Source organism: Dermacentor variabilis, chromosome 8, assembly GCF_050947875.1.
Source record: "Dermacentor variabilis isolate Ectoservices chromosome 8, ASM5094787v1, whole genome shotgun sequence".
Classification (NCBI taxonomy): domain Eukaryota; kingdom Metazoa; phylum Arthropoda; class Arachnida; order Ixodida; family Ixodidae; genus Dermacentor; species Dermacentor variabilis.
In genome coordinates, this window is record NC_134575.1 from 62093961 (window position 1) to 62116064 (window position 22104).

At 45.7% G+C, this 22104-nt stretch overlaps 1 protein-coding gene across 5 annotated transcripts in view; it reads right to left on the reverse strand.

Moving 5' to 3' along the window:
* LOC142590269 (uncharacterized) overlaps positions 1-22104 on the reverse strand; it is a 92074-nt gene that overhangs the window by 25967 nt on the left and 44003 nt on the right. For 4 of the 5 annotated variants that reach the window (XM_075702229.1, XM_075702227.1, XM_075702226.1 and 1 more), the window contains 4 exons: positions 18874-18977; positions 14842-14980; positions 13233-13418; positions 9312-9431 (listed from right to left, as the gene is read on the reverse strand). In XM_075702229.1, the coding sequence (XP_075558344.1) occupies positions 9312-9431; positions 13233-13418; positions 14842-14980; positions 18874-18977 (549 nt within the window). The remainder of the gene's footprint in view (positions 1-9311; positions 9432-13232; positions 13419-14841; positions 14981-18873; positions 18978-22104) is intronic. The other variant, XM_075702228.1, reaches the window with a different exon arrangement.

Below are 22104 nucleotides of genomic sequence, written 5' to 3' on the forward strand. Positions count from 1 at the left end.
GCATCCATAGAGTTTCCTACAAGAATTTTGTAGGAAGCTCTATGGAGGCATCCGGTGATATAACGTCGCTAAGCTGCAGCTCCTGTCGCTTCGCCGCGCTTCTTTCGAGAAGAACATTGGGCCACGTCCTGAGGTTCCAGTGTCTCGCCAGTGGCGCCTTGACTGGTAGGCCCGTCTGAGTTGCTTTCGTCAGCTGTTTCCACCGCAGACTTAAGTGCCCGCTTGACTGCCGAGCCAGCGTTCGGAATGCGTGCTGCTACTTACACTGGCAGGTGGCGTCTTCACGCTGTCGTCATAGTTGGTTCAACTGGGCGGCTTTTTCAGTCTTCCGCAACGCCCTCAGCCATCCTCTCCCCTGCGGCTGGTGCTGTGTGCTTCATGATGCTTGGAGTAGGTTTGTCCTCTCAGGCGCTGACAGCATCTTGCGTTCCTAGAACACACTTGCCGCCTCGCCGGTACCCGTGGTCGCGTCCATGATCTGCTCACCGGTATCGTTGCTTGTTGCGGGGCCCATAACAGTGGCGTAGGACTTGGCGCATCCAGCGTCTACATGTCGCAAACGACGAAAGATTGAGCAGCGTGGCACCTTGCAGTTCCGACGACGACAGCCGGTGGCTTTGTATCGCAGACAATGCATGGGTCTACCTGTAGCCAAAAGTAGGGCCAGCTCTCCGACGACACGGATTTGGTGGGCCAATCGTTAACCGTGACGCCGTTCTTCATAGTTAACAGCAGCGTTTTGGTTATCGAACTTTTGTCGCTGACACCGTCAACCCGCCAGTTCTTCTGGTTCACCTAGACAACGATGCCGAAAGCAGCGAACGTCGCCTGTACATCTTCGTCGGCCACACCATGGAGTAGGCAGTGCAGCCGCCGCTTTACCTGCCGGTGCCGGAGTTCTGCTCAAGGTGACCTCACAGACCTGATTTATCTGGTAGGATGACGTTTGACAGCATTCCAATATAGCCCGACGGCATTTCTGAAATCTTCAACATTCAAAGGTTTCGTTCTAAGGTTGCTATACAAAAAGTGTTAATGCTTAGTGCCGCCTCCTGGTGGCACATGCGGCGAAATAACATGCTACTGTTATTCATTTAGCCTGTTAACACATCCAGGCAGAGCCGCTGTCGCACATATTGATTAGAAGCCCTGTATCCTGTGTCCGTTAGCTAGCGCGTCCGAAAGCAGAATAACGCCACACATGCATCACACACTGAACACTTGAGCTGACAGGTGTCATTGAACGTCCGAGGGCAAACCAGCGCGTTGAGTCACTTCACGCCTTTCAATTGAGCCAACTCGACAGGCGGAATCGCAGCAACTACAGCAATTGTGTACATTCGCAGAGTGTTATTACCTTCTGCTTTAAAGAATTTATCGATTGCCCTGACATTTAAGCCCACAAAGGCATATGAAACGTTGTGAACAATGCCACAAGATAATACTAAGCCCCGCGCATGTTGATCAGACAAATCAATGTACTATCATTCCTGTGGTGGCTGAACGATAACAGCAAGACAGTTCTCTCTAATATTTTAAGTACGAAACTATGCTGAATACCAAGGTGCACATGCATAAAAAAATGGTCGACACATACAGGGAGAAAAAATAAATTGGAGGACGCTTAAGCATTCGAAGATCCCTGACTGCTTCTAAGGCTTCCCAGCAACTGCAGCTTGTGTAACTGTAATGTTTGCCTGAAAACGCTGGCGACGAACGGTATGCACGAAGGTGAGCTTCCTGGTTTTTTTTTCCTTGTAACACCATTGCAATACCACCTTGGATGGCACTGCAAGAAACGGAGGAGGGATCACCACTTCTACTAAGAAAGACCTCTAACGGCAGCTGGAAAAGGGGTTTGTGTTTGAGCTTTCGCCTAACAGAATTACGTTTCCTTGTATATTGAAATTACATTCCGACGCTATCATGTCCGTAGGTTGTGTGTAAGTCGTACTTTACGAATTTTTTGAGGCACATTGAGAAATTCAATTATTCCAGTAACGCGTGTGTGCCTCGCGGAGGGCCTGCGTGGATCGGGATGCATGGTTCGGGATGACTTTTCTCATACAGACAACACCGCCGGCGCCGACGCAGGATTTTCTGCGACAGGGGCATTAACGCTGTTGCGTTAAGGTACATTTATGTGGCGAGAGGCGCGCCGGCTGGCCTGATAAGGCGTGTTAAGTGGTGTTCAGGAGCGGGAGCTTCTTCGAGGCTGAAATCATAGTTGGCGTGGAAACTTGCTACTAGCACCCATAGCTGCTTCGCGTACAGAGGCCCATGCGTGGCGTGACGAGCAGGGAGGCAAAGTGCGATTTCTGTTGGTCGACCAATTTGCTTGTCGCAAAATCTCGCGTTTCCCACTTTTCTGTGTGCGAGCTCGCGAGTACCGCTTGCCACCTGGCGAAGTTTGCTGAATATTTCGTTCCGTGTAAATGCATGAAAATGTATTTAACTGGAAGGCCTGTACGATGGTAGCCATGCTAAACAATTTGATAGTGTACGCCGGTAATCTTTTGCTGTCAGAAGAAACAGTAAACCGTCCCATATTTCTGGGATATTCAAAATATAGTTGACAGGAAATCTGATGTATAGCTTAGCTTATTTGTGCGTGTTTTCGCGTCTTGTCTGTGTTCAGGAACTTCACTTTACAGCCCGGTTCGGCAGATTTATATGCTAAACACTACAAGAGATGTCTTACCAAGAAGGCCACATCTCAACGCTTGCAAAGTATTATTTCTCGTGCACTCCCCTTCATTAGGCTGTTAGCATACAAAACTCTTGTCGGTGCGAAACTGCAGCATGCAATTGCAATGCATGAGCCTTACCAACTGGAGCTAATTACGATATTCGAATCAGTGCAGAGCCATGCTACCAGATTGACCCTAGGTGGTTATTCTTAGTGTCAGTGCGCTAAAATGGAGATTTGATCTACCCGCCTTGGCCGATAATTGCATCAGATGTCGGCTAGAACTTTATCACACGTTATCTTTTCCATTCACTACCGGCTAACGACGATCTCCTCGTACCCGTTCATCGCGTGACCCCCACCACACACGACAATGCCGCCATGCCTCCACGTGCCCATATCACAGCGTGCCAACAGACCTCTTATTTTATGCGTACTGCGTGTGACTGGAATTGTTTTCCCAACCACGCTGCTTCACTGAACGACCCTGCTGGCTTCAAATCCGCCATCGAAGAAATCGAGTGTATCGGCCATGTATCATACGAATGTCTGTAAGTGTTATTGTTGTTATTGTTTTCGCCTTGGGTATACCCACCCCTCATGCGAAGTCCCTCACGGAGGCCCTAGAGGCACTAAAATAAATAAATAAATGCCATGCAGTCAGCGCAATGGGTACGACATTCTGCTGCTGAAGCTTGTCTTGTGTATGTAAAAAGGTTTTTATATGTAAGGGTGTGTAAAGTAATTCCAGTAGATGAAAATGTAGGGGAGCACAGTACGCTTCCTCCCCTGCACACACACAGAAACACTGAATCTCTTACGTTCGTTTTAGGCGTTCAATTGCCTCTTCTCTTCATAGCAGTAAGATAATACGCATTCATATTCATGACAAAATTACCTTTATGACACTATTCCGTGAATAACGCACGCTCTTCATGTACACAGAGGAAAATGAACACATCTTGCGATTGAAATAACGGTGATGCGCACATTTTAAAATGCAATGTGCAGCCACAAAAAGACAACGCATAGCAATTGAACGTCATACTCATCAAGAACAATAAGCAGAAGGTGAAATGCGCTAACGTCGACAAAGTCGCAAAGATGGTGAGGCGACTTCGAGGTCGCAACCCTGAACTTCGCGCGCGAAGAGTCACGTGAGCTGTCGGCAGCGATCGAAAAACGTCGCTTTCGGGTTTCGACCGCCGCTCTCCTTCCTGAGGAAGTCTCCGAACCCCTGCACAAGCCGCAGTCGCGACCCGTCGGGGGCCCAATGATCTTTCGGGCACTGGAAAATGGGGTGGGGAAAGTCGGCGTTCACGCTGTACGCGCTGATGCCGATCCTCGAGCTGCCGTAGTCGCGCCAGGCGTCACAAACCTGCAGTTGTAATATACCGGGCAACAGGTCACCCATTGTCTGCTTGACGTTGAGTCAGAACACAAACTTCAGGATCGCCTTTTAGAATAATTGCGAGAGAAATTAGAGTAAATATTTCGCAAGCTAACATTACGTTAGGTAACTTTCGAAAATTTGTCGTATAATCCATGCCGCCAGAAATGAAATGAAGTCTGTGGGTTCTCAAAGCGCACCTACCCAGAATAAATTATGAAACTACCGTAAATTCGCAATATAAGAGCCGTAAAACTGGCAGCAGAGCTTGCTGTTGTTTCAGTGATCTTTAACAAAATACTGTTCAAGGAGTCCACGGCCTATTTCAATAAAGCGCCACTGCTTCAACCGCGCAAATCAGGAAAGTGTAAGTTAAATCTAGTGCAGTCCAGAAAATTTAAATGCGTATGCCTTGCAAACTCCGCTACGCTAATTTTCAAGCTGACTATGTTTACCATGCGTTGTGCCATCCAAAAGTTTAACATCATTTCCTTTGAATTATGCATTTCCATTTCCATAAGATGTAATATCTGCCTTTTAGAGCATTCCAGCGGAAACTCTAACGTTGTGTTAATTGCTGGAGGTTATTTCTTGAAATATATTTCTTAACTACAATCGAACAATACTATAACCAAGACTTGACTATAAAGGGCATATATAGTTATATGGCCAGGCTTACCGCTCTCAGGGTTACGCATAGAATTCCGTGAATTTCTTTTTGTTCTGCTCGGGACGCAAAGCATGGCTGTTTTGTTCAGCGTAGCTCACAGCTACATGTCAAAAAACGGAGCTTGTAGTGTCGATTAAAAGAACTGTGGAGCCACCTTTCTCAAATAAGGACAGTGAGTGAGTGATTGAGTAAACTTTTATTGCGAATAAACTTTGATTGGCAAAGTTTATTCACAATAAAAGTTTACTCACTCACTCACTCACTCACTCACTCACTCACTCACTCACTCACTCACTCACTCACTCACTCACTCACTCACTCACACTCACTCACTCACTAACTCACTCACTCACACTCACTCACTCACACTCACTCACTCACTCACTCATACTCACTCACGCTCACTCACTCACTCACACTCACTCACACTCACTCACTCACTAACTCACTCACTCACACTCACTCACTCACTCACACTCACTCACTCACTCACACTCACTCACTCACTCACACTCACTCACTCACACTCACTCACTCACACTCACTCACACTCACTCACTCACTCACTCACTCACTCACTCACTCACTCACTCACTCACTCACTCACTCACTCACTCACTCACTCACTCACTCACTCACTCACTCACTCACTCACTCACTCACTCACCTTATTTGAGAAAGGTGGCACCACAATTCTTTTAATCGACAACACAAGCTCCGTTTTCTCACATGTGACGTGAATCACGTGGCCTATCGCCGTAACAATGAGGGATAGCATGACCTTGTTGCATTCTTAAGATCTACCTTTTTTGCATGGATGGATGGATGGATATATAAAACCTTATTGGATCTATTTAAATGCGGTTGGGCCCCTAGACGTCCGGGAGCCCCCTGGCCGACATCTTTTTTTGCATGGCATTGGCACCAAGAACGCGCAATTATAATTCGTTCCCGTCAAAGGACGCTCAGCTCTGCGTCAACAGGGAAATAAAATAAACTGAGAAATTCCACTCCTGTGCGAAATTTCTGAGAGAGCGAGATGCTACCTTCCCTTAAATGTGCAACGTGCTTTACCTGAGAGACTACTGTTTCCAAACGAATCGGGAAATTAGATATGGGGCCTAATGAAAGCTCTGGAGGTAATTTTTTAAAGAAATTTATTACACATATATCTATGGAACAATATACAGAATGCTTACGAAAAGCAGGCAAAAAAAGCTGCAATATAAAGTTGTAGTTACTGAAACGACGATGTTCCCGCGTCATTCGAGGATTGTTGGTACGAATGCCACGCGTAGAAAGTGTAATTTTTTCCACTTTGATCGCAATTTTCTAGAATATCTGATCGTCTCAATTAGGATATAGAAGTTACTTTTCTTTTCGTTGACTTCCTTAGAGTGCAATGAAGGTTGATTACGGAGGCTAGCGAAGTGGACGTGGTCTCTTTAATGGCTGACCAAAAGAGAGCCAGCAGCTAACGCGCTTCATTGTCTTTCATCACGCCCACCTTAGCAAGCGCCATCCTGGTGTGGAAGCCCCGCATCATTGTGTCAATTGCTCCCAACATGAAAAGCAACCATTTTGGTTCGGTCAAAAAGTTGTCTCTCATCGAACCTGACGGCAAGAAACGGAGCTCCTGAGGTGCAATCTCGACATGTACGTACACGCAAAGTATGTCTTCATGCGCACCACATGAACAACAGCGCGAGGACGACGACGGAGCGAGCCGGGGACAGGGCTGTAGGGGACGACCTCGCCGATTACGTGGTTGAGATGGCGCGTAACCTTGTAAATACCGACGCAGCAGCAGTTTTTCTATGGATCCACGGGGGACGAATGAGCTTCGAGACCAAAACGCAGTCGCTCCCATTGTAGTGCACATCTCACCAACCGTGGTTCCTCGGAAGAGTTTCGGTGCGCTGTAGGCTCCGTATTGTACGCGGAGCCAGCTGGTGCACCATTTAGGTTCTTCGTAAACGCTCTTCACCTGCTCGCCGGTTGGGCTATCATCATCCACACGTGGCATGGCGTCAAGTGTTGCCGTGACGCGGCGCCCTTATACAAATTCGAACGGCGTAAACTGTGTGACATCCTGTACAGAATTATTATTATAGGTGAAGGTCACATACGGGGCAAAATGTCGTCCAAGTCTTGTGCTCTACGTGGGTATGCGTGAAAACCATGCCAGAGAGTGTTTTGTTCAGACATTCCGTTCATCAATTTCTTTGAGGATGATACACGGAGCTTTTGCGGTGAGGGCTATGCGTCAGGTGACGAACGTCCTGCATCAGTTTGGCCGTGAAGGCTGCACCGTGATCGGTGATAAGAAAAGAGGGTACGCCATGTCCTATGTATATATATATATATATATATATATATATATATATATATATATATATATATATATATATATATATAAGCGTTGCGATGCGGAATAGCTTTGGTTTTGGCGTACCGTGTGAAGCAATTAGTAGTGAAGACTATCGAACTGCTGCGCGAAGAGGTCACTGGGAATGGACCATGTAGATTTATTTCTGTTTTTTGCAATGTCGCTCGAGGAGGATCCCCAGTATAGAGAGAGCTGGTTGGTTTAACAGGCGGCGTCTTGCGGCGCTGCAGTAGCGGCAAGTCTCCACGTATCATTGAAGAGAAGAAAACAGACGAGGCGAGTAATACTTCCGCCGTATCCTTGCTAACGTCTTAGCGAATCCTAGGTGTACACGTCCCACTCAAGACTCATCATGGCTGGCTTGCAGAATGTCTTGGTGCAACGCCAGTTGCGCGACGAGGAGGTACACTTATAGATGACTTGCGCAATTTTCCTGTAGAAAACGTTGTTTCGCAGACAGCACAATTATAAGCCGCGCATGAGCGACCGAAGGAAAACAGCGTCAACTACTTAAAGGGGCTCGATCACCGACAACAACTCAGGGTCAGCGCAATGATGCTCATTCATCCTGAGCACATTGACAGGACCGACGAACAGATCGGTATACAACAATAATGTCAGATTCCTTTAGGCGTTGGCTTTAACGGGCTAGTCTGCCTGAAGGATCCTTGGGGTAGGCCAGCCAGCCAGGGCGTGGTGATCGCTGACAGCCTTAAACGGTTTACCATACAAGTAGGATCAGGTCTTGCTTATTGCACAAACAATCGTTAAGCACCCTTTTTCAGTCACCGAGTAGTTCGTATCACCCTTGGTGAGACCAGCTTGTATACAGAATGATGCGTTCCGCGCCCTCTTGCCACTGCAAAATAATTGTTCTGAGGTCTGCATTGTAGGCACCAGTATGAATTTTTGTGTCAGCGTTTTCCCTAGAAATAAGCAAGTGTAGTAATAGCTTGCAAACGCTGATGTGGAGCTTCCAGAATACGTTGTCTTCAGATCGTCCTCCACTCCACGGGGCCACTAAAAACGCGAGCGTACTTCATTGGAAGGAGTTGCTGTGATACGCGAGGAGAAAATGCTCACGGATTGAAGCACTAAAAGGAACTGGGGCCATATAATGTAAAGCTATTTCAATGTGTTGTTATTCCATTCTCCTGACGTCAAATTTGCGTAACCGCTGACGCAAGGATTGGGCGGTCATCCGCAGGGTTGTCTGAACAGACCAATCAAACGTTCTCCTCGTTCAGAGGAAGTCACTTCTGTTTGCTTGAAAAACTAATAACATTGTCTGCAATGCACGGCTTGTCTTATCTAATTGGCTGACAAGAGGTGAGGAGCACGCTCAAGTGGAGAGGGATTCTATGGGGCCGAGCCACTGCAGTGAACATCGATAACTGGACCAAGAGGGTGGTGTCGGCGTATGCAGTTGGTCCGCTTTGCCTTACTTAGCTTGCGGTGGCTCGTCGAAAATCGCGGCAGCATGCAACGGAAGCTTAAGATTGATGCTAACACGGATCCTCAGAAAAGAAGAGTTGGCTGAGCGAGGTCGTAAACGCGCCGAAGTGCTCGAAAACGTTACACAGCCACACAAAAGATTTATTATACACAAACAAACCCATGCTCTCCGGCAGCTGCGAGTAGCCAGTGCCGGAGCGATCGGCGGCAGCCATCTTTTATTCCTTTCGGAATGGCGCAGCGTGTGGTGATTCAGAAGAAAATTCAGTTTTGTTCGGCATATTAATGCGTCTTTATCGCGTACACGTCACTTTGACGCGTGAGTTTTTGCGGTTTTGTGACGTCGCGTGACAGGCAGGTGAAGTGGGTGCAGCCCGAAAACATTGGCCAATAGCCGAGGGCTAATGGCGAAAAGGGGTTGAATCAGAAATAACTATATTTCTTTTGGCCGATCAAATAATGCATAATCACTGCGTACACGTCATATCAGATGGGCAGCTATCACGGTTTTCGTGTCGTTGCGTGACAGACAGATTAAACGGGGGTGGTCCAAAAAGTTTTGACCAATCATGGAGGGCTGATTGCAAAATTGGAATAGAAAAGTTTGGAATAGTTTTGCGTTATAGCAACCCTGCTGTCGCATAGCATATATTTGAGGCTAGCATCATTTGGATTTCTATTTAGGTACGAAGAACAAGGGCAGAGTACTAGAACTCACTTTGAATCGGAGTGACCCCTTTGTGTCGAAAGTATTCAGAAAGTTCTCGTATTTATCAAGTGCGTAGTTTGTTTTGTAGTGGTCTTGATAGTGCCACGTTGTCGGACCAGTGGCGCACAGCTATAAGAAAGAGCAAACAGATGAAGGATAGCTATGTGGTCTTGCCAACATGTGATGTTCTCTCATTCTTGAAGCGCAGGCAGAGTTACGAACACACAGGAAAGCACATTACCGGTATCTGTTGTCTAGTGTGACTTTGTGTGAGCTCATCGTTCTGCCTGCGCTACAACGAAGAAGAGGAAAAAGTCGTGCTCTACCTTCTTCAATGTTTACTGGTAAGATACTTTTATCGATGGTCCAAATTCTCCCATCAATTATTCAATATCATATTGCGTGCCACTTTCAACACTTCTCGTAATTGACTCTGAACTGATTACGCAATATGTTTATGGCAGTTGATACGGCATAAATAGTGAAACACGTGTGTCACTGTCTGAAAGCAGTTTGATCATGTTGTTTATTTCAGCTTTCAAAAAGGTAATTTTTTTATGCCTACGTGTCTTCACAGACGACGAAAAGCAACCGTGACGTGCATTTAGAATACCGCCAGATGATATGAAAATTGTGAATGCAGTGTAAACATGGCAAGGTCATAGCATCAAGTTTATCTCCATCTGGATCTTAAACAAAGAAAACAGTTTTCACTGCAGGAAAAGAAAACAAAACATGCAGGCGGTACATTGTACAACTATAGCCGCGGCATCTGAACAAAAAAAAAAAAAGGTTTTTGCTTACTTCACATACCATTTCAAATACAAACCGGCATTAAAAGCGAGCCCTTCCCGGAGTTGTCCTTGGTTCTCAAGAGAATATAGCTGCAAATACTTAATTTTCTTTTTAGATTAACAGCATTACTATATCCGGAATATTGATTCTGTGGTAGGAGTTTGCATCACTTTGCGGTTTTTATGGCAAGGTTAATGTTTCACAATTATTTATTTTTATATGCCTCGGCTGAACCTTTTGGAAGTGACACCCGGTTACACCCGTAGGCAAATATGTACTGTAACGGAGAGCTGTAACTTGCACTTATGCGGTTTTTGTGGCCTCATAGTCGCATAGAAGCTTCTGTAATAAAAGAAGGCAGCTCTTAGCTGATGTCTTAGCCATAGAATACCGATTTTCCTACTTGGAAGTTAAAAAAAAAACCTCGCGCACGGTACACAGCAATTGTTTTTCATCAATTGTGCGACTTACAAGAGAACATAGCAAATCCCCGAATGAAAATGACTACTTCTTAACATTTCAGTGATAGCAACTTCATTATTAATTTAGACCACACATTGCCATCAATTTCATTTCACAGTGAGTCGCTCATTCTCGAAATGTGCAGAATAGTACAACGGTGTTTATTGAAGCGTGCGCATTAAAACACACACACACACACACACACACACACACACACACACACACACACACACACACACACACACACACGCACGCACGCACGCACGCACGCACGCACGCACGCACGCACGCACGCACACACACACACACACACACACACACACACACACACACACACACACACACACACACACACACACACACACACACACACACACACACACACACACACACACACACACACACACACACACACACACACACACACACACACACACACACACACACACACACACACACACACACACACACACACACACACACACACACACACACACACACACACACACACACACACACACACACACACACACACACACACACACACACACACACACACACACACACACACACACACGCACACACGCACACACGCACACCGGTACCAAAGAAGGTGGAGTGGAGTATGGCTGCCGTACCCACATTTGATCGATTCAACCGACCCGATTTCCGTTTCCTTTCCTCATCATTTGTTGTAATTTGCGATCGATTAATGTCTCCGTATCTTTTCTTTTATGTCAATTTTTTTCGTATGAATGCCATCACGGCAAGAGGATTTTTTTGGAAATGTTGCATTTCGTGTACGACTTTTCACAAATTTGAACCTGTCTGCGCACCGAAAAAATTGCAGGTTTGATGCGCTTCTTTTGAAGACCACCAAGAGTCCATCTGGAAACAAAGTATTAAGAGTTTCTGCATAACGAAGAGGCCGACTATTGCAGCAATCTGAGTGCAGCACCAGAAACTCGCCCAACAGTCTTGTACAACGAAGCTGTCAGTGCGACTAAAGTGTCCGGAAAAGTTAGGGAAAAATTTTCCTGCTGTCTCGGAAGAACTGAGAGAGTTTACGAAGGTAATAGGAAAGCATGCTAAGAGTGATATAAGCACCGCAAGGAGTGCGTGGGTAAATTGAGGGTTATATCAAAATGGCGAAATATGTGGGAACTCATTTGGTCTAGTTGTCATTTTTCGAAGCTCATCAAAAAGTACGAAACGTTAGCCATTCCTGACCTACTACGCTTAGGAACCCCAAATTTTCATCAACTAGTAACTCAGCCTGAAGTAGGAATTATTCGGGACACCGGTAGCACGGCGAGTATTTGCGCTATCGTACTTTCGAGCACTTGCTGAAGAATTTTTTTTAGAGAGGCGGTAAATTATTCACAGGCATTGAACATCCCGTATGCACTGGTCGTGAGCTCGCTCCCACGTTTCCCAAGTTTGATCTCGAGAACAGTTGTAGCTTTCCGAGGAGTGGGCAAAATTTGGTGCCGTTCATACCGCACATAACGCCCCAGAGTGTTTGCATACGTAATTTACTACAAATGCTATAAATGACTTATACACATTACGCTTCGAAAATATATCACTCGTAAGCTAATCCCATAACCAACAAGGGATGCATGAAAACGGTATGGGAAATAAGTATTCAATAATTATTTCCAACAATATTAAGTATAAGACACAGCCGTTCAAATTTTGCTTACATGAGTCTTGTAAATATCCTCTATCTTCATAGAATACGAACACGGCGTCATGTGATCTGTGAAGGGTTCTATGACTCGGGGCACCGTTGTGGGTAGCGGCTGCATAACGCTTTGGAGAACTTGCATAAAGAATTGTTTTCGAATTTCTTGTTTGATTCGCGTTTTCTAAAATTTGTGCATAAATCGCTGTAAAATTTTTACCTATTTGTAAACATAATAACATTGCAATACCTTGATCCGTTTTGTTTTCTGAACATATTTGGCAATATTTCCCTACAGTTTGCAAATTAGCTTATAGCGCTGTGGGACGCCTGAATAAACAATTTGTTGCGAGTGTGTTGGGAGGGAGGAGTTGAGAGAGGGGACAGAAGTAGAGTCCCAAGAATAGGAGATACAAAGGAAGAGAATAAACCAGATATCTTGTAATAAAGCACATAAAGTACAAAGTTCAAGCGCTATAATTAACCCCTAAACTTGAAACGGGCCGTTTACAGATCGTAACATGCGCTGTGTTCTCTTCAAATGCATTATTTGTACATTTGGTTCTTTCAAATCAAGTGACAACATTTCTGAACGTTTCACATAACATTTCTACACAAGTAAAAAACAATGTGTTATCAAATTTCTCCTATCTACTAACTATAACAGACTCTTGAAATTTTACTATTCCTCAGGAAGCCCGATATTTGTTTATACATATCAACTCCATGAATAATTTACTTGTCTCAGGACATTCTGAAGACACGCTTTTAACATAAATACCGAAATACATGCTTTTAGAGAGCTTTTTATTCCAGCTGACAGCTTGGCTGTAAAATGTAGTTCGAACTGTAGGCGGGCTAATCAGTGAAAACTATGTCTCTCAGGTCTGCACGTCGCCTCATTGTGTCTCAAAACATATGCCTGAAGCCGCTATTACTTGAAAGAGGCTCTCACGTTCGCGCAAAAAAATATGTGCATCACTTACGACTGGAAGTGACAGCCGCTGGTACGAATCTGAAGAACTGCATCCTGTGTACAACTGTTTATCTGCTGGCGCACGCACGCTACCTGGTCCGTGGTGAAACTGCATGGACTCCATCTCAATGGAGACGCTGTATGAAGTGTTGATCCCTTTAGTCTGAAGGCACTTCGCGCTTTCAGTGGCTTGCCGCTGGAAGAGGAAACATGCACCAGGTGCAGTTAATGGGCTTTCCCTGACGCATGTTTTGCATGTTGGGACCGCATTAAAGTAGGCATGGTTTGGGTACGGTCGTGCTGGCGTTCCATGTTCCAAGACTGCTTCCTAATTTACAAGCAAACGATGGGTGTGCCACCGCTCATAGCCTCCCCCCCCCCCCCCCCGCCATTTTATGTGTCTGACTTCTGACTCGATTCTGGGTTGGACACTATGGGCGCCGGTGTTCAGTTTAACGTTCAGACAAAAAGCTATACGAGGTACACGATAGCCGTAGGTTCAAGGCACCATAGGTGAGCTAATGTCCCAGCGATAGTCAAATTTGCTTTTGGAAGGCAGAAATGAAAACGTGTATACGATTCGCGGCTTCCAATACAGAGATCTCGTTCTGCAATCGATCTCGCCGTTGGTCTCGCTGTCGATTGCACTGAGTTGCGCTGGGTGCGGTCGAGTCCACCGCATTGCTCAAGAGTGAGAGCGCGATTTCGCACAACTAATGAGCAGAAAGCTACCCGCTGGACTGTCCGAGCCGCTGGAGCGTCAAATGATTTGGGCCGGCCGCCGTCCGTCCCACTGCTGCTTAAACACGGATACGCTTAGGCTCGCAGGGGCGGCGGCGAACACCCATACGAAGGCAACGGCGTGAGCTTCAGTTCGATCAAATTTCGCCTTGGCATTGGATAATTTTCTTAGAAGAACGGATTCGGCTGGTTGCACAAGTGCGCAGGAAGCAAAAATCGTAACAGGAACGACTGCCAAATGACTATTATTTGGCGACAAAACACGTTACATAACACGAAGTCGAATGGGTGAGGGCCATAGGCGCAGAAGGAAAGGCTGAAGCAGATGTCACTGATATTCGGAATTTAGTTTTCTATATGGGCAACTGTCAATGGCGTGAAGGAAAAGATGTGTCGCCCATACAAATTCGTCCTACGTTTATTCACCACCAAAGGCTTCGAGGTTGTTCTTCGCTTTCGTCAGGCTGCTAGCCAAATATGCACACGAGTGCAAACATCTACATTCATCAAGATTCCCGAGAAAACATTTGCCTCAGGTCTTCCTTTAAAGTTTTACTCCATGCTCCCACATTCGGTTATTCCTATAGCGATCTGTTTGTTTCGTCACGAGTGGGTTTTACTAGAGAATAAGAGAGACCAATTTTTGTGTGTGCAGTGGGAGGGGGGGGGCACCTTAGTTGGATGGTTACTGAGAAACAACCCCGGTATTACTTAAGCGTATGCCTGTGGACGCTTCCTCATCAGTCCATACGCACTTACAAAGAAAGAATTTCAACAAAAACAGGTCATTTAAACGAGAGTGCTACTTTTGCCTCGACTCAAGGCCTATAGAAAGGAAGCTGTTTTAAAATGCCTCCAATGCCCCCAGGTATTCTTACCAAGGTGTGACCGTGCGTGAGGTTTTTCTTTTCTTGGCGCGGATCAATATAGTTGTTAGCCGGCAGAGCAACACACGGCCTATTGCTCCCGTAAGATATTTGTCCCAAGAGGATGACATGTGCAGGGAGGAAGATCGTTCTGGAAACGCAGTACAAAAGCAGACATATTGTTTGTGATTTGCGTAGCAGAATTATTAACTCTAAATCTGGCCGCGATGTCTTTCCGTAACCTGAGGTACAGCGGACTAGTGTTCTTCCAGAATGGTGTAAAGCACAACGCCTGGAAAAAGAAAGCTGGCTTGAAGCAACCCTGTTGCTAGCGTTAAGCTTCTGGTGGGTATCTGTCATCGAGAATTTGAGAGAATAACTCAATTTGGAAATAAATTTTGATTGATGAAGTATTCTTCCGTGACTACTTTTCACAAAAAGAAAGATTGTCATGAGCAAGAATAATTAGGGTTGGCTGTATCAGGTACGCAGCCTCAGTGAAACGCGTGAAACGCCTTACTCGTGCTGCAGTGGGTGCACGGGCAATATGGTACAAAGAGGACGCAACCAAATACAAGAAATTGTACATATTTACACATTAGAAAGGTCACATGCCTAACTTACGTTATAGCTAGCGGCGGGACTTACAATAACATTTTGCAGTTGTGCTTTACTCCCTATGAGTAGCGGGCCTGTTTATTTTACCGATGGAGTTCGGAGACTAGGGTGACAAAATCGCCCCCTTCCCCCCCCCCCCCTCACTTAGCCTGGCTTCCGAGACTGATTAGCGCTGGCTGCTCGAACTCGGGCGACTCGTACACATGTAGACGGTTGGGTCTCCTGCGTGTGCCCTAAACCCGTGCGCTTGCGCTCCAATTAGAGATGGGCAGGTTTTGGTCTGTTCAAGGGGTTTGGATACTCCTCTGTCTTGGTGGCCGAGTCTCTTCACACCATTTCTGAACAATGCATGGCCGGACCTACACGGGGGCTCATAGCGAAGTACGCCTGAAATTTCGGCAACAAACTGTACGCTCGTATACAGGGTTGACGTATATCAGGATGGGCATCATCATATCATCATGCTGAGTATGAGTGAGTCCTGCTCAGTATCAGTTTTACTTTGCTAAGTTGTAGCTAGTATGGCACGCGAGTCTCTCAACGTGCGACCACTCCCGCTCGGATCGACAAACATACTGCCGAGATATCTTTTTCTGAGTAGCGCGCGAGATGCTAAATTTAGCTGAAATGGTGTCGTGTGCTGCAACAACAGCCCCATCTGTGCACGCGCCACAAGTTTGATCAAATGATGGCGTCTTTTCTAAACGCGATGATTACAACCTAAGGTGCATGGGTAGTAGTGTTTCAAACATATAAGCAATAAGAATGTAACGTGCTTTTAGTCCCGTGTGGTTTTAGCATGCACCCCTCCCTGATCGAATTGAAAGACGTTTCGCGTCAAAAAAAAAAAAAAAACGCAAGAAGAATGTTTGCAAATATACAGTCTATCCGCGGCGTCCTTGCCGTCGAGGTTAAGCGACGACTTAGGCGTATTCTTGCATTTAGTGTAAATGTTCCCAATTAGAAAGTTTTTGCACTAGAACTTTTCCGAATGTTACCTTAATGCATCTTCGATGAACTTAACGTGTTCCGTGATCGTTGCTGAACCGGGAACAGGTAAATAGGTATGGCTGCACGCTGTCGAAAATCTGCGATATAACGGGTAGCTGGCGGGGAGATTTCAGTGCAACAATGACAACCACGCATTGTTTCTGTTCTCTGCCTACAAAGCGGGGATGGTACGACAATCCTCATTGGAAATGCCAAGAGGACAATTTACAAATGTACTTAAAAAATCTGAAAAAGAAATTTAAATTTTGTTTTCCTTGACGAGTTACGACCACTTTGCTGTTTCTGCTATGTCTCTTTCTAACATCTACTTTTAGACTCTTTAGGGGCCCAATCCCCAAAAAGTGCTGCATAAAACCTTACAAAACTTATGCCATACTGTTAACGAACCATACCATTTATTGCTTAGTCGAACGGATGATAACGGCGATGATAAAGGTGGTAACAATAATTTAATCATAATGATGTTTATTGTGATAACAATGATGATTATGGCAATTACGATGGCACTAACCGTAGGGATGATACCCATGCTGACCATGGCGATGATGGGGATTAACATGACCCTAATTATAATGATGATTAGGACGTTGAGGAATATACCTACTCAACATGAACCCGCGCAGGAGGACCTTGTCCTTTAAGAACATAAACTACAATTTGAATCAAGGTTCACATCTTTATTAATGTTTTTTTTAAGGTTACACAAATGAGAGCCCTCACGCTTGCAAACATTTGCCTGCCCTGATGGGATGAAAAAAAAAACGTATTTAAAATGCTAATACTGTCCCGAACAAATTTTTTTCAATATAACTCCGCCCCTTTCTGGACAAACGAAAAGAAATTATGCTCCACTCACCCCTGTGAAGGTGGATGACGAGCGATAGCGGCAGCCTCGTCGGTATCCCCTCGCATGTAATACGCATGTAATACCAGTTCCACGCGCTACACTTGTTGTGCATGTTTTATTTAGCCATAGTAGGTTGCACTCACAACCGCACACGTGCATACATATTACTAAGCTGTGTGCTCCGCCGCACACCATTCGCTACAAAATGACATTACGAGGGTAGTGCCACGCACGTTACAATAGTCGCTTTGTGGTCACCGTGAGAAACGGCCAGAGATTGCGCGACGACCGCGCCGAGCAGATTTCTGGAAACTGTAAGCTCTAAATACTTGCGCATCGGGGTCGTTGGCACCTTGATGCCCATCTTACATTGCAGTCCGAACCGCACTAACATGAAAGAAATTAATCACGTGGCATCTGGTCGCGACGCATCCGCGTCGAAATCACCCACGACGAGGACGTGCGTTCGGTCGTCATCAGCGATCCACCAGAACGCATCAGGCACATTTTTTTCTGACTTGTTTAGGAGCGGTAGGTCGAACATACACGGTACACGTACACATACTCGGCGTCGCGGGTGCGCTCTTCTTCCAACGCTGCCGGGTCGGCAGACCAACGGAGACGCTTGCATTGCCGCCGCTGCCTGCGGCGTCGTTCCTAGTACGCGCGTTGCTCCTTGGGAGGAGGCGCGACGCGCGGCCGTCCCATGGCGATGTCTGAGCGAAACTGACCCCCCTCACTCACAGACGCAAGAAGGTTTCGCAGCCGCGCGCGCCATTCGCTGCGACAGCATGCCTACGTCATGCACACATGGCCAATTGTGCGCTTCGAGGTGACAGTAGACTCAAGTTAAAGAACCCGACTCTCTCTCTCTCTCTCGCCATGCTTCTTGTACTTCAGAGAGGGCGCCAGGGGTTCCACGCTAATGATTCAAAATGCTTCGATAAAATTAGTTCTCGTACTCCTCCATAGAGGGCACTAGGGGATTCTGCACATAAGTGGACAAATCCCCTAGGCATATACAGCTTCGCTGTAATAATATAATCATTAAAAGAACGCCGATATTCGCAACTGCTTACACACTTAATAATTCCAAGAATAGGAGGCACTCCCGTCACTTTATGACCACTATTGCATTAGAGAGAATACAGTTTATGTAGTCACAACTATGAAAGAAAAAAAACCCATCGTGTGCAAGCATAATAATCCGTCGGTTCCACCAGTACATTTTATACGTTTTCTTCTATAAGAGCATCTTCATTCCTTAGGAGAGGCGGCGACTGTGGCGCCGCGTGGTCTGGGTGGTGCCATTTCCTTTGCAAATTGTCAACTACTTATAGGCTTGAAATTACTTGTAAAGGAGCGCGTATGAGCGTGAAGGAACGGCTATCCTTTTTTAGGGCATACTCATAAGCATAGAACAGTTAGGAGACGTAAATATCAAGAACTGTATTTGGATGCCTGTAACTAAACAGCAGGCAGAGTAAACGTTAGTAATAGGAATGACAGGTCAAAGGGCTAGCGACATTTACGCATGAAATCATTTCGCGCTTACACGGTAAACTTACTTAAAGTTCTGCGCAACTTGGTCACATAACGTAGGCATGAAAAATACGCCTAACATCATGTAAGCCTGGATCGGGGTTTGTTGCTTTTGGTACTCGTCCATTTTCTGCAAGAGATAAATTCGGGTTGAAGCGAGATGATCAAATACAGCAAGCAGCAACTTGTATTCTATTAGCTGTACGATAGAAAAGAAGCGTGAAATATGTGGCCTTTTTAAAAAGGGAGGTATAAAGGGAGATATGGGGATACCTTTCCGTCTACCCGTTTTTCTCATATGCGCGTCCCTTCATATGCGCAGCTCTTCCTAACATATAATTCATACCATGTGTCGAAACACAAGTGTTTGCCACTATGCAAAGAACATGCAAATTCATGAGTCAAGATTTCGTTGTTTCTACTTTTAGGTTTACCAATCGCCAGTAAATGTCTAGTCGAATGGTAGATGCAAGACCTCTGCGCCGCACACTTAAAAAAAGTTTGCACCCTTTGGGGCGTATCTTGTCCTACACTAGTAATCGTCAGTTGCCTTGCTTGCGTCTCCTTTCTTGAAAAATCTGCGCTCGCTGCTTTCCTGTCGAGAATGGTATGTCACATTGACAACGCGCATGCAGTTCGTGACTTGTAAGTAGCGGGCGCGCAGGATTAACGAAAAAAAAAACGCAAGCAAGGTAGATGACGATTATTGTTCTGGGACAACATACGCCCCAAAAGGTGCAGACGCTTTTAAACAGTGCAGAGGACGGCTGTGCTTTTGCAAAGCTGCCTTTCATTTTGTAATTCAGTCAATAAGTCCTCTGCGACGTATTCAAAAAGCAGCCAGATTCAGAGGTGCTTTGTGTACAAAAATTCAATGGCTCGTGCGGTCGGGAGGCAATTGTACGAGGAAGTATGTTTTATGCGACCTATAAATCTAATGTGACAATACCGAAGCCTGCTGATAATGCTATAAAAAGAAAGGTCTTGTCTTGAACGAATCCACGAGCATATTTATGCCCTATAGGAGAAGTCAAAGATCGAGATCAAGACAAGATAAACTTTTTGTGGACGGCAGCTTGGAAGAAATATTGATAAAAAATTGCAAGAATGGTTTACAACGAAATCATTCTCCTTAAGAAAAACCCTCGACAGCATTTCAAGGTGCATTATATAACAACGGAGGAACAATTACTGCCAGATTTTCATTTTTATAAGCTGCAAGCCAGTCATCGCCACTCAGTGGGCACAAATGTTCTGCTTGTCCACATACCCGCCGTGGTTGCTGGTGTTGGGCTGCTGAGCACGAGGTCGCCAGATTGAATCCCGGCCACGGCGGCCGCATTTCGATATAGCGCGAAAACACCCTCGTACTTAGATTTAGGTGAACGTTAAAGAACCCCAGGTGGTCGAAATTTCTGGAGTCCTCCACTACGACGTGCCTCATGATCAGAAAGCGGTCTTGGCAAGTAAAACCCCATAATTCTTTTTTTGCTTGTCCATATTCTGCTGTGCTCAAGTTAAATATTGTGAATGCATTAGGTCACTGCAAGATGGGCATACTTCCCATATATAAATCCAGAATCCATGCAGGGAAGCAGAATTTGTTAAGTGTGACGCGAATATTTGAAACATTCCAGCAACGAATCGAATGTTGTCATATTTGATTCAATCTTTGAATTGAATATTCCACTTTTGTTAATGCCAGTGTTCTATTCAATTAGAATTCTTAGAGTACTTCAGGCACTTTTCGGGGGATACGTATCTATTTACGTTTGTATCTAACCGTTTTCCCGCTTACCTGGGTCCCCAGGTAGTCACCTGCGAATGGGTAGCCTATCGGGCTGGTGTGCTGAGGCAACATGGTTCGAAAGGAACCATCGGACCAACTTGGTTCACTGATTATGGGGCAATGTGCACACACGTGCTGATCTTCAACAAAGCTCTGTCACGCTGACGTGGGTCACTGTAGAGGCGGGACCGGGTAGGTACCGCTCTTGGAGGAATCTTTTTGACGCCGACTTGGACCACTGAGTGTGTGCCACTCGCGTCTGTGCTTGGTCTCCAATGAGCGTCTTTGATGCCAACTTGGGTCACATGATATGTGCCGGTAAGGTGTGTAGTACCACACTTTAAGTAACGTCACTGACGCCAGCTTGGGTAACTCTGTGCCACTGGAGACGTGCAGCACTACAATGACGAAAAAAAGGTCCCTTCAGTTTCACCAATGCTGAGCAAAATCTATCCCACGTCAAAAGTGTTCCTCAAGCAGAGCAACCCGATGCATTAGCGGGCTGTGCTTGAAATTCAGTGCGTATGTACCGCATTTCAATGAACGTCTTTCACGCCCAAAACTTTAGCGAGCTGCGCACAATGCACGGCGCATATGCCGCTTTGGAAATTAATAACGTCATTGTGATTTCCTAGTGATATGAGAAGTTCAGACGTAAGGGTGCCCTTCAGCTGGTTAAAGGCAGATACACATTCCGGAGACCACAAGAAGGGAGCACCAGAACCAAGTAAGTTGTGCAAAGGAGCAGCAATAGAGGCGAAATCGCTTTTAAATCGGTGAAAACAGGAAGCGAGGTAAAGGAAACTGCGCAGTTTTTTTGTCTTTTCAGGACGGAGAAAGCGAAGCACTGCCGAAGTCTTGTCAGGATCAGGACAAATACCATCGTTGCTCACGACATGACGTAACAATCTGATTGCCTTGCTTGCAAAATGACACTTCTTTTGCCGTTGAGCTGTAGAACAGCGGTGGTGAGGCACGTGAGAAGTTTGCAGGTGCTGGGCAAATGTCGATGCTACATCTTTCAGATAACGCAAGCAAGTTTTCCACTTCAGGTTATGCAGAACGATGTCGATCATGCGCTTAAATGTTGCGGGTGCATTGGAAACAAAGGAGGGTATGACGTTGAACTCGTAAAGGCAATCTGGAATTGCAAACGCAGTTTTTTCTTTGCCGTCTCCGCCTATAGAAATTTGCGAGTACCCTGAACGCAGATCGAGGCTTGAGAACTCTCTTGTACCTTGCAGGAAATCGAGGGCATCGTCAGTGTGAGACAGTGAGTATACACCTCTGCGCATGATCTTGTTAAGGGCTTGGTAATCACACAAAATCCAAAATAACCACCTTTTTGGTTCCAAAATGATGAGATACGACCAAGGGATGGCAGAGGGGCGGATGCCTTACGTTGAAGCATGTCGGAGGCGTTTTTTTCAATAATTTTCCGCTCGGCAAGAGACACGTGGTACGGCCG